We start from the raw sequence: 13040 nt of genomic DNA, 5'->3' as shown, positions 1-13040 counted from the left end.
TCCGGGTTCTGGGACTTCCTCATCACTACTACCGGGATAGTCCGGGTTCTGGGACTTCCTCATCACTACTACCGGGATAGTCCGGGTTCTGGGACTTCCTCATCACTACTACTGGGATAGTCCGGGTTCTGGGACTTCCTCATCACTACTACCGGGATAGTCCGGGTTCTGGGACTTCCTCATCACTATTACCGGGATAGTCCGGGTTCTGGGACTTCCTCATCACTACTACCGGGATAGTCCGGGTTCTGGGACTTCCTCATCACTACTAGTGGGATAGTCCGGGTTCTGGGACTTCCTCATCACTACTAGCGGGATAGTCCGGGTTCTAGGACTTCCTCATCACTACTACCGGGATAGTCCGGGTTCTGGGACTTCCTCTGTAAGCCGCCTGCCAGAACAGACCGTAGTCCGGTGATTGGTGGAGGGATGTGGGGTGGGAGGAGATTATACCTGATTGGGGGATGGGAATGAGGTGAAATCGGGGTCTTCCCGACAGGTGACCACTGACATGCAAATAATAACCCACCCAGTGTCTCATATAAACCATATTATGTGTGTGAGAACGTCTGTCACATTGATGTCACCACAGAGGATATTGTTATTTGGAAATCTTTATTTATAGAACAAAAATCAATAAAATAGCAGCTTATCATGTAAAATATACCAAGACATCATTTACTGCAGGATTGTAGCACCGTTCTGACAAACGCCCGGTGAGGTGGAGAGACAGCGGGCCTATAAATGATCTGTATGACCTATAACAGACTCCTCCCCCTCCTCTGCGCAGGCTCTTGATGGAAAATAGGCAAACATTTCCTTATATCGGAGAGAAGTGAAATACCCTGGATGTTGTGCTTCTCTTCCGGGGAGGGGATTGTAGACATTCCCCTGGCAACAGGCCTGAGCAACGCATCACTCAGATGGTTTGTGATGTCACTACCCCGCTACAGGGAATCACATTGCTTAGAAAGGGAGTCAAATTCAGCCAATGAGAAGGGGTCACAAGGCCCACCAATGTACCCTTCCGCTTCCTATAAAGTGCAGATATAAAGTGCTAGAAGATCAGAGAAAAACCAACAGATCTACATTCAGAGACCTCCAATCACAGGTCTTCTGGTTGGTGTCCAGATCCATGTGGACCTTCTCTCTGTCCCAGATCCAGGCATCTATAACTAGAGTTGTGAGCAGCTTCCTTCGGTGCCACCCACCTTGTAAGTTGTCTATCTACCTCTGAGGCGGATGGGGCTGCTTCCTGTCATCTTATTCATCATATGTTCCTCTGCAAGCTCTGCGTAGGAAGGTCCTTTTGCCATGGAGGGGTCCTCTTTCCATAGCCCCTCAGTGTCCACTCTCCAGCTGACCATGAGAGGGTCCTCTCTCCATACGCTTCATTGATCCTTCTCCAGTTCTAAAAGAGAAGGTCCTCTCTCCAGCCCTCATAGTCTCTTCTCCAGATGTCCGTCTGTTTATCCCTCAGATTCCTTCCTCGGCTCAGTGAAGGAAGTTCCTGAGTATGAACCATCAGTTATATGCTGAATTTTCTGCATCAAGACATTGCAACTGATTGGCCCAATTTCAAGTGGTGTGCAAATTTCAGATATTAGCAGCTCATTGATCACCTTTAGTCATGTGCTGTGGAGGTGCGTGCTCCATTCTCCTGTCCCCTCATATAACCATCCTCCTACTCTGTGTGGGAGGGGCCTGAGCTGTGAAGGAGCATGCCCCATCCTCCTGTCCCATCCTCCTGTCCCCTCATATAACCATCCTCCTGCTCTGTTTGGGAGGGTCCTGAGCTGTGAAGGAGCATGCCCCACCCTCGTACTCCTCATAGAACCATCCTCCTGCTCTGTGTTGGAGGGGCCTGAGCTGTGAAGGAGCATGCCCCACCCTCGTACTCCTCCTATAAGCATTCTCCTGCTCTGCGTGGGGGGGTTCTTAGCCGTGAAGGTGCATGCTCCATCCTCCTGTCCCTCATATAACCAGCTCTGTGTAGGAGGAGCCTGGGCTGTGCAGACCTACCTGTCTTCTAATGTCCCTTGTGAACCCACCACCATCCCACCGTAAATTCATGGTGAACCCTCAAAGTCATTGCCATCTCCAGACTTTCCTCCAGCTTGGTGTCGGAATTCCAAGGCTTCTGCTCCCAGGAAGCATATTTAGGTGTTCTGGTCTTGGAAGTAGAAAGTAGATGCCTTTATCTGTCAGGTTGGCGTACAGATCCGTTTCTTCTTGGTGGACGCTGCAAAAGTTCCTCTTCCTCGCTGGAGATCTCACCAGCCGCTCCAGAGCGATCCTGCAGGAAAACCATGACACAATTTATAGGTGATCTCCTGAAACCCACCACAGTCCCAGTCCTCCCCCATCGGAAACCGCATCCTCTCTCTCACATCCATCTGTCTCATCTTCACTCTGCTACCATATCTCATTCCAGAGGACCTCTGAGACTCATCCAGAAGGTTCTCCCATGGTTATAACTTCCCTCTGCCCAGACAGAAGAGAAGACCATCCTGATAAGAGGATATCCTGGCGATACCTCTAGTCATAACTAATATCAACAAACACATACGAGGATTGCTGCCCAAAGGGGTTGTGACTCCAGCCATCAGGACACAGTTCTGTCAGATACGTCACTAGTCTGAGTTCTGCTGCTATGGAGATGGGAAGAGGATCAACAAAGCAGCCTGGAGCGGGCAGGGTGATTAGGGAAACAACGGCCTTGGCCTGCAATATCATCTCTCACACCAATATGGAGGAGGGGTAATTAATAAAGGACCACTGTACACACAATAGATGGTTGATGGCCGAGGTTGAGCCACCACTGCCCCCTGCTGACAAATGCATGTACAAGCAGGCCCGGATTTACCTCACAGGAGCCAATAGGCACAGATGTCCTGGCATCTTAGAATTCACTCTCCATGAACCTACAAACACCCACCAAATCGCACCGCAAGTGTGCTGGCTGGCCCAGCTGTCACTCCTCCCTCACTTCCCTTGCCCGTCATGAGTAGCTACAGGTGTCCCTTAGTTTTAGACAGCCAGAAGAACCCTCAATATTAGGTAGCTAGAGGAATCTCAGTATTATGTAGCTAGAGGTGCCCCTGACTGAAGGGAGATCTTGTCGGTGGAAAGAGCAGGGTCAGTAACCTCTCATTTATACTCTTAGCAGGTCTCTACATAGGGAAGGAGGGAGGGAGGTGCTCAGGGAGTGGCGTGAGCTGCCTTTCCACCATCATGCGCCTGTAGGCACGTGCCTACACTGCCTTATGGGAAATCCGGTCCTGTGTACAAGGCTTTAGAACCGTGCCAGAACTCTCTCGCTTACAGGTGGTTGTGGGATCTCCCCTATGTGTAATTCAAAACACCACTTCATGGGCTTCAAAGCTGGTGGGAAAGAAGGTCTCATCACCAGCTGTACTCTGGGGAAGGTGTAAGATGTAATCCCTAAAGAGATTCAGGCTTCCTAACAGGTTGTGGAGGAGTTTGAGCTCTCTTAGAACAATATGAAAAAGGAAATAACTTCTATCTTCTAACCAAGCTTCTCCCTTCTTGGCCAACCTTAATGTGGTTTGGGAGAAGCTCCTCTCGGTAAGAGAAGTTATTTTGTAGAGCACGTTAGGTGGTATGGCCTATGGCCAGTACATTCATGATTTAGATGTGATTTTGAATGACACCACAGATAGGATTGAGCATTGGGCGGTTGTCATTTGTTGTTCACCAACAGCGGCAATTCCACCAGCACAAATTTTCCACACCTCACTTTGGAGGGTTGGGTGGAGGAACGAGGGATAACTAAAAAGATCTCTTGTAAAGCATGAGATGCATCCAGCTTTGTGGGGTCAGATGGAGGGCCTTCGATGGTCAGAAGGAACTTCTCCAAAATAATATATTTGGAGCGGAGTTCTTCCTAGATGAAGATCTTTTGAGTATCCTGAACGGCCCTAACACATGTGATATTGACATTGGATGTAGGATAGTCTTGACCATGTACAGGGTAATACAATATTGGAGGTCACACTTTGTAGAAGAATTCAGCTTGATGTGTTGGAAAGTCATAGAGGGTCATGTGATCACCCTCATTTACATATCACATGTAATGCTCCACCTTACTCCTCAGTGTGTCACTTACCTCTCCGCCCTCATGCAGCAGAGACTCCTCCTCCTCCTCTTTTCCCAGCAGAGTCCGGTAGGATGCCACCTGCAGGTCAGCCAGGGTGTCAGGCAGCGAGGTGTTCAGGGTCTCTGGTAACAGCAGGGTGAGGAGGCCGGCAGAGATGCCGGCGGCACCAAACACAAGGAAAGGCACGAACCACCGGAACCAGCGCTGAGGGAGAGATCGGGACAAACACCATCAGAAGTCTGCAATGTGTATGGCGGCCATCACATCAGCGAACGCCAGTACTGCCCGTCCTGTGCTATGTGAGTGTGTAAGAATAACCCTCCTGTGAGGAGACACTGTCATCTCCCCGACCCATCCCCAGCAGCTAGGGGATGGAATTATACCACACAGGGCAAGGACACAGCAGTTGGGGGAGGGATTTATACCACACAGGGCAAGGACACAGCAGCTGGGGGAGGGATTTATACCACACAGGGCAAGGACACAGCAGCTGGGGGAGGGAATTATACCACACAGGGCAAGGACACAGCAGCTGGGGGAGGGAATTATACCACACAGGGCAAGGACACAGCAGCTGGGGGAGGGAATTATACCACACAGGGCAAGGACACAGCAGCTGGGGGAGGGAATTATACCACACAGAGCAAGGACACAGCAGCTGGAGGAGGGAATTATACCACACAGGGCAAGGACACAGCAGCTGGGGGAGGGATTTATACCACACGAGGGAATGACACAGCAGATAGGGGAGGGAATTATACCACACGGGGGAGTTCCACAGCAGATGGGGAGGGAATTATACCACACGGTTGAGTGACACAGCAGATGGGGAGGGATTTATGCCACACGGGGGAGTGACACAGCAGATGGGGGAGGGAATTATACCAAGCAGGAGTAGTGACACAACACCCCGGGTGGGAGGTGTGTGGGTGTGTCACAGGCATACATGGATGAGGCACAGAAACGCACAGAGGAAGAACAGACAGACACATAGAAGGAGACACAGCCTAGCATGGAGGAGGGCTGTGCTGTATTTCTGAATGATGGAACAATTTATCTCCTGTTGTGTAATCTGTACATTCCGTCCATACACTATGGAAGGAAGCTTTCATTATCACTTCCCACATTGTCCAGCAGGGGGCACCAGACTTATCTTATCACCACCAAGGGTAGTTTGTTTGATAATAATAATAATTCTAACATTTGTACAGTATAGCGCTTTTCTCCTGTTGGACTTGAAGCAAGCTGCAGCCACTAGGGGGCGCGCTCAGCAGACCACCCTACAGTGTTAGGGAGTCTTGCCCGAGGACTCCATACTAAATAGGTACTGGCTTACTCAAGAAGAAAAGAATGAGATTTGAAACCACCCAACCTCGCCCCGGAACGGTAACCTCTGTGTCTGGACCCGTTACTGACTAGCCTGTTACCGTGTAGCACAATGCCGGCATACATGGGCAGACGTACCAGGGCTGGAATGAAGGGGGCAAGGATTCCTCCAAAGCGAGAGAACATGGAACAGATGCCGATCCCCAGACTCCTGCCAGACAGAGGAAAATATACATTATTATATATAGACATACACATACAGGTATATGCTTCAGTGGGCTAATATCTGGATCTGATATTACTCACATATGCCAGACACTAAGATCTGATATTACTCATGTATGCCAGACGCTAAGATCTGATATTACTCATGCATGCCAGACGCTAACATCTGATATTACTCATGTATGCCAGACGCTAAGATCTGATATTACTCATGTATGCCATACGCTAAGATCTGATATTACTCATGTATGCCATACGCTAAGATCTGATATTACTCATGTATGCCATACGCTAAGATCTGATATTACTCATGTATGCCAGACGCTAAGATCTGATATTACTCATGTATGCCAGACGCTAAGATCTGATATTACTCATGTATGCCAGACGCTAAGATCTGATATTACTCATGTATGCCAGATGCTAAGATCTGATATTACTCATGTATGCCAGACGCTAAGATCTGATATTACTCATGTATGCCCGACGCTAAGATCTGATATTACTCATGTATGCCAGATGCAAAGATCTGATATTACTCATGTATGCCAGACGCTAACATCTGATATTACTCATGTATGCCAGACGCTAAGATCTGATATTACTCATGTATGCCAGACACTAAGATCTGATATTACTCATGTATGCCAGATGCAAAGATCTGATATTACTCATGTATGCCAGACGCTAAGATCTGATATTACTCATGTATGCCAGACGCTAAGATCTGATATTACTCATGTATGCCCGACGCTAAGATCTGATATTACTCATGTATGCCATACGCTAAGATCTGATATTACTCATGTATGCCAGACGCTAAGATCTGATATTACTCACGTATGCCAGACGCTAAGATCTGATATTACTCATGTATGCCATACGCTAAGATCTGATATTACTCATGTATGCCAGACGCTAAGATCTGATATTACTCATGTATGCCAGACGCTAAGATCTGATATTACTCATGTATGCCAGACGCTAAGATCTGATATTACTCATGTATGCCAGATGCTAAGATCTGATATTACTCATGTATGCCAGACGCTAAGATCTGATATTACTCATGTATGCCCGACGCTAAGATCTGATATTACTCATGTATGCCAGACGCTAAGATCTGATATTACTCATGTATGCCAGACGCTAACATCTGATATTACTCATGTATGCCAGACGCTAAGATCTGATATTACTCATGTATGCCAGACACTAAGATCTGATATTACTCATGTATTCCAGACGCTAAGATCTGATATTACTCATGTATGCCAGACGCTAAGATCTGATATTACTCATGTATGTCAGACGCTAAGATCTCTAAACTTACATTATTATTATATATAGACAAACAAGTATTGCCGACACGTCAATCCTTCAGTGGTCTGAGATCTGCTGGATCGGACATTACTCACATGTGCCAGACACTAAGATCTGATATTACTCACATATGCCAGACACTAAGATCTGATATTACTCACATATGCCAGACGCTAAGATCTGATATTACTCATGTATGCCAGACGCTAAGATCTGATATTACTCATGTATGCCAGACGCTAAGATCTGATATTACTCATGTATGTCAGACGCTAAGATCTCTAAACTTACATTATTATTATATATAGACAAACAAGTATTGCCGACACGTCAATCCTTCAGTGGTCTGAGATCTGCTGGATCGGACATTACTCACATATGCCAGACACTAAGATCTCTAAACAGTGCTGCTCGGATACCCATTTTCATTTCCGATCCGGGTCGGATATCCGATTTCTAAATTTTGCGATCCGAATTGGATATCCGGATAGAAAACCGGAAGTGGCCTTTAAATTGCTTCTAAATAGATTTTTGGGGTAAATGAGGCATGTAGCATCATTCTTTTTTAAAGGGGAACACTAACTGATGATGTGGGGATCTCCCCCCCCCCCCCCTCCCAAAAAAAAGGACTGTCAATTAACATCAGGACTAGGTTCCAGGAAGCAGTCGTACTGCCGTAGTTGGGGCCTCCCCACAACTTGGACAGCACAGACAGCACAGACACCTCCTAAAAAAATGACACAGCAATTGTGTTCAGAGAATCACCATGGCACCTAGTGTTGGTAGTACCACGGCTGTAAAAAAAAAAAATGAACCTGGCTTATCAATGACTCCTGAGCCTCCTGCTCTCTCCACCCCCCGCACCACTGCAGCTGCACTCCACTGTGCCCCCTCCTCTTCAAGGTCAGGGACCTCCAACTCCTCCAAATCCTCAAACTCCTCCTCCTGCCGCACAGAGGTGGACTGCAATGTTTGCTGCTGCTAGAGTGACCAGATTTTTGTGGGTCCAACCTGGGACGGGGTGGGGGGGGGGGCGTGGGGGGGAGGGGGGCGCGCGCAGCGTGCCGCGGCAAAAAGTGGGGAGGACTGAGGAGCGCGCAGCGTCAAAGACTGGGGGGAGGGGCCGCTGCAAAAAATGGGTGTGGCCATGCCATTGTATGGGCGGAGCTAACTTCATGATGTAACAGCGAGGCATAAGAAAGCAGTGTTTACGCCATGATGTGGACAAACGAGACTTTGCATCATGGGTGTGCAGAAACTGTGTGATGCTAATAGTATACCGTAACCACAAAGCAGCAAACATAGCCATCTATGACTATTAAATAATAAATGCAGTAACAGTTACCCCGGACACCAGAAAATAAACGCAATGGGCAACTTGTCAGCACAAAATAACCGCAATGCGGGCAACATGTCAGTATAAAATAAATGCAATGCGGGCAACATGTCAGTACAAAATAAACGCAATGCGGGCAGACATGTCAGTACAAAATAAATGCAATGCGGGCAAACATTTCACCAGAAAATTAACGCAATGCGGGCAAACATTTCACCAGAAAAGAAACGCAATGCGGGCAAACATTTCACCAGAAAAGAAACGCATTGCGGGCAAACATTTCACCAGAAAAGAAACGCATTGCGGGCAAACATTTCACCAGAAAAGAAACACATTGCGGGCAAACATTTCACCAGAAAATTAACGCAATGCAGGCAAACATTTCACCAGAAAAGAAACGCAGTGCGGGCAAACATTTCACCAGAAAAGAAACGCAATGCGGGCAAACATTTCACCGGAAAAGAAACGCAATGCGGGCAAACATTTCACCGGAAAAGAAACGCAATGCAGGCAAACATTTCACCAGAAAAGAAACGCAATGCAGGCAAACATTTCACCAGAAAAGAAACGCAATGCGGGCAAACATTTCACGAGAAAAGAAACGCACTGCGGCCAAACATTTCACCTGGAAAAGAAATGCAATGCGGGCAAACATTTCACCAGAAAAGAAACACAATGCGGGCAAACATTTCACCAGAAAAGAAACGCAATGCGGGCAAACATTTCACCAGAAAAGAATCGCAATGCGGACAAACATTTCACCAGAAAAGAAACGCAATGCGGGCAAACATTTCACCTGGAAAAGAAATGCAATGCAGGCAAACATTTCACCAGAAAAGAAACGCAATGCGGGCAAACATTTCACCAGAAAAGAAACGCAATGCGGGCAAACATTTCATCAGAAAAGAATCGCAATGCGGGCAAACATTTCACCTGGAAAAAGAAAGCATTTACTCACCTGGCAGAAGTCTCCGGCCTCTGGCGCACTGCTCCCGGGACCACCTTCCTCCTGAAGTCTCCCGCGCTGACAGGCAGAGCAGGGCTACGGCAAGATGGCGCCCGAAGCCCTGTACTGGAGACAGGGGTGCAGCTAAGGTTTTTGTGGCCCCAAGCGGACTGTAGCAAGAGGCCCTATCCTGCGCCGCGGCGAAAAATGGGTGTGGCTATCCCGCATAAGTGGGCGTGGCCATGACATGTGGGTGGAGCAGGAGGGCGGATTGGGGCGGGGCTGTTTGCGGGGAAAAAATGGATGTTGGGGTGATTGAGGCGCGCGTAGCGCGCCGAAAGATTGGCGCGGCCATGACATTGTATGGGCGAAGCTTAACCGTAGCACAGCAAATATAGCCAACTATGACCATTAAATAATAAATGCAGCAACAGTTACCCCAGACACCAGAAAATAAAAACGCAATTTGGGCCACATTTCAGCAGAAATCAAACGCAATTAGGGCACATTTTCAGCAGAAATCAAACGCAATTAGGGCACATTTTCAGCCGAAATCAAACGCAATTAGGGCACATTTTCAGCAGAAATCAAACGCAATTAGGGCACATTTTCAGCAGAAATCAAACGCAATTAGGGCAGAGTTCAGCAGAAATCAAACGCAATTAGGGCCACATTTTCAGCAGATATCAAACGCATTTAGGGCACAGTTCAGCAGAAATCAATCGCAATTAGGGCCACATTTTCAGCAGATATCAAACGCAATTAGGGCACAGTTCAGCAGAAATCAATCGCAATTAGGGCCACATTTTCAGCAGATATCAAACGCATTTAGGGCACAGTTCAGCAGAAATCAATCGCAATTAGGGCCACATTTTCAGCAGATATCAAACGCATTTAGGGCACAGTTCAGCAGAAATCAATCGCAATTAGGGCCACATTTTCAGCAGATATCAAACGCATTTAGGGCACAGTTCAGCAGAAATCAATCGCAATTAGGGCCACATTTTCAGCAGATATCAAACGCATTTAGGGCACAGTTCAGCAGAAATCAATCGCAATTAGGGCCACATTTTCAGCAGATATCAAACGCAATTAGGGCACAGTTCAGCAGAAATCAATCGCAATTAGGGCCACATTTTCAGCAGATATCAAACGCATTTAGGGCACAGTTCAGCAGAAATCAATCGCAATTAGGGCCACATTTTCAGCAGATATCAAACGCATTTAGGGCACAGTTCAGCAGAAATCAATCGCAATTAGGGCCACATTTTCAGCAGATATCAAACGCATTTAGGGCACAGTTCAGCAGAAATCAATCGCAATTAGGGCCACATTTTCAGCAGATATCAAACGCATTTAGGGCACAGTTCAGCAGAAATCAATCGCAATTAGGGCCACATTTTCAGCAGATATCAAACGCATTTAGGGCACAGTTCAGCAGAAATCAATCGCAATTAGGGCCACATTTTCAGCAGATATCAAACGCATTTAGGGCACAGTTCAGCAGAAATCAATCGCAATTAGGGCCACATTTTCAGCAGATATCAAACGCATTTAGGGCACAGTTCAGCAGAAATCAATCGCAAATTCGCAATTAGGGCTGCGGCTGCAAAAAGAAAAGAATTTACTCACCTGGCAGGCTGGCACTGGCAGAAGTCTTCTCTCCCTGGTCTCCTCTCCCGGCCGGCTTCTCAGGCGCGCAGTTCCCATGGAGCTCCCTCCCTGGCTTCCTCCTCCAATCTCCCGCGCTGATTCATGCAGGGCTACGGGTCGGGAAGATGGCCACCCGAAGCCACGTACTGGAGACATAGTCTCCAGAGCAGGGCTTCGGCGGCGGCCATCTTCCTGTAGCCCTGCTCTGCTCTGCCAGCCCGGCGGGGCTGCGGGGAAAAAGTGACGTCACGCCGACGTCACGGAGCCGCCGAGGCCCCTAAGATTGTGAGGCCCCAAGCGACCGCTTGGTTCGCTTTATGCCTCGCGGCGCCCCTGACTGGAGACACAAATAGTCTCCAGTACAGGGCTTCGGCAGCCATCTTGCCGTAGTCCTGCTCGCCTGCCGGTGTCGGAATAGACACCGGAAGACGAGGCTGGAGCGGGGCTGCGGGCAATGAACTGGCACGGTGTCTATAGACGCCGCTGCCAGTTCATGAGGAGAGTGGCCAGAGTCCTGAGGCCGGGACGTCCCGCTGCTGAAAGCGGGACGTTTCCCGGGACCTCATGCAGCCTGGGACAGTGGACCCCGAATCCGGGACGTGTCCCGGGCAATCCGGGACGTCTGGTCACTCTACTGCTGCTCCTGCTGGATCAAGGCTTCCTCTCCCACTTCCAGCAGAGCATCGAGGGCCTTGTCCAGCATGCGCACCATGGTCACCCACTCACACAGCGACACATGGTCCCGGCTGACCATGTTGGTGGCCTCCAGGAAGGGTGCCAGCACCAAGCACACCAGCTGCATTTTTCCCCACTCAGCAGGGCGGATGATGTCCGGGAGGTGGGTGGTGCTGGTCCCGGACAAGTTGGCCTCCATGGTGGCTTTAGCCAGGTAGTGGTTGACAGCCCGCCTCTGTTCAACCAGACGTTCCAACATTGCCAGGGTGGAATTTCAGCGTGTTGGAACGTCTATGATGAGCCGGTGCCGTGGGAGGTTCAGCTCCAGCTGCACGGCTTCCAGGGACGCTGTGGCACCACCTGAGTGGCGAAAATGACTCACGGTTTTCCTTGCCGCTCCCAAAAGAGTGTCCATCCCCTGGTAGGAATTTCTGCACCACCAGGTTCAGGACGTGGGCCAGACAGGGGATGTGGGTGAGGTTTCCCCGTGGATGACGGCAGCCAGGTTTGCCCCACTGTCGGCCACCACCTCTCCGACTTTCAGGCCTCTGGGGGTCAGCCAACTCATCTCCTGCTTTCGGAGCTTGCCCAGGACATGGTCTGCCGTAAGTTTTTCTTCCCCAGGGTGACCATCTGCAGCAGAGCTTGGTAGTGGCGAGCCATCACGCTGCTGCTAAGGCGGGGGTGTTTGGCGGCGGGTTTGCCGGAGGATGGAACTGGATCAGAGGTGGAACCTGCTGCACTTCCCCTGACCCTGCTGCAGGGTGGCACCACCCACTGGGGTGATGATGCTGCTGTCCCCTCCTCACCCCCTTCCACCAAACTGACCCAGTGCACCGTGAACGACAGATAGCGGCCTGTCCTGAAACTGCTGCTCCAGGAGTCCATGCTCACATGGACCTGCTCACCCACCGCATGATCCAGCCCACGCTCCACATTGGCCTTCACAAACTGGTGCAGTGCTGGGATGGCCATGCGTGAGAAGTAGTGCCGGCTGGGGATTTGCCAATCCGGCGCTGCGCACTGCAGGAGCGCACGCATCTGGCTCCCCTCCTGCACAAACGAGTACGGGAGGAGCTGGGAGGACATGGCCCGTGTAAGCAAGCCGTTCAGCTGGTGTATGTGACGGCTGCCGGGAGGCTGAGCCCTGACCATGAACGGCTCACTCAGCAGGGTCTGGTGGTGGTGGTGGCGTTTCTGGCTTGCACGGGAAGAGGAGAAGAGAGCAGAGGAGACCACAGTGTCGGCAGGAGTGGCAAAGGGGGTTATGGTGATCTGACCACTGCAAGGGCCAGCGCCAGCTTCCTTCAGCCTCTTGAATTTCTGGAGGTGCCATAATTGGAGGGGTTACACCCTCTGCTCATCTTCACATGGCACACATCACACGTTACAAACTTGCTATCAAGTGAGGCAGATGAAAAAACTGCCATATTGGG

The 13040-nt window shown here is 49.5% G+C and overlaps 1 protein-coding gene across 1 annotated transcript in view; it reads right to left on the bottom strand.

Annotated features, from left to right (window-relative positions):
• Positions 1–598: 598 nt before the first annotated feature.
• The window catches only part of SLC22A15 (solute carrier family 22 member 15), a 75608-nt gene continuing 63166 nt past the window's right edge, over positions 599–13040 (bottom strand). Inside the window, exons 11-13 of the mRNA XM_068271004.1 lie at positions 5585–5657; positions 4130–4324; positions 599–2296 (exon numbers count right to left, since the gene is read on the bottom strand). Coding sequence (XP_068127105.1) covers positions 2198–2296; positions 4130–4324; positions 5585–5657 — 367 coding nt within the window. The 3' untranslated portion in view covers positions 599–2197. The remainder of the gene's footprint in view (positions 2297–4129; positions 4325–5584; positions 5658–13040) is intronic.

The sequence above is a fragment of the Hyperolius riggenbachi genome, chromosome 2 (assembly GCF_040937935.1).
Source record: "Hyperolius riggenbachi isolate aHypRig1 chromosome 2, aHypRig1.pri, whole genome shotgun sequence".
Classification (NCBI taxonomy): Eukaryota; Metazoa; Chordata; class Amphibia; order Anura; family Hyperoliidae; genus Hyperolius; species Hyperolius riggenbachi.
This window is presented reverse-complemented; position numbering and strand designations above follow the sequence as displayed.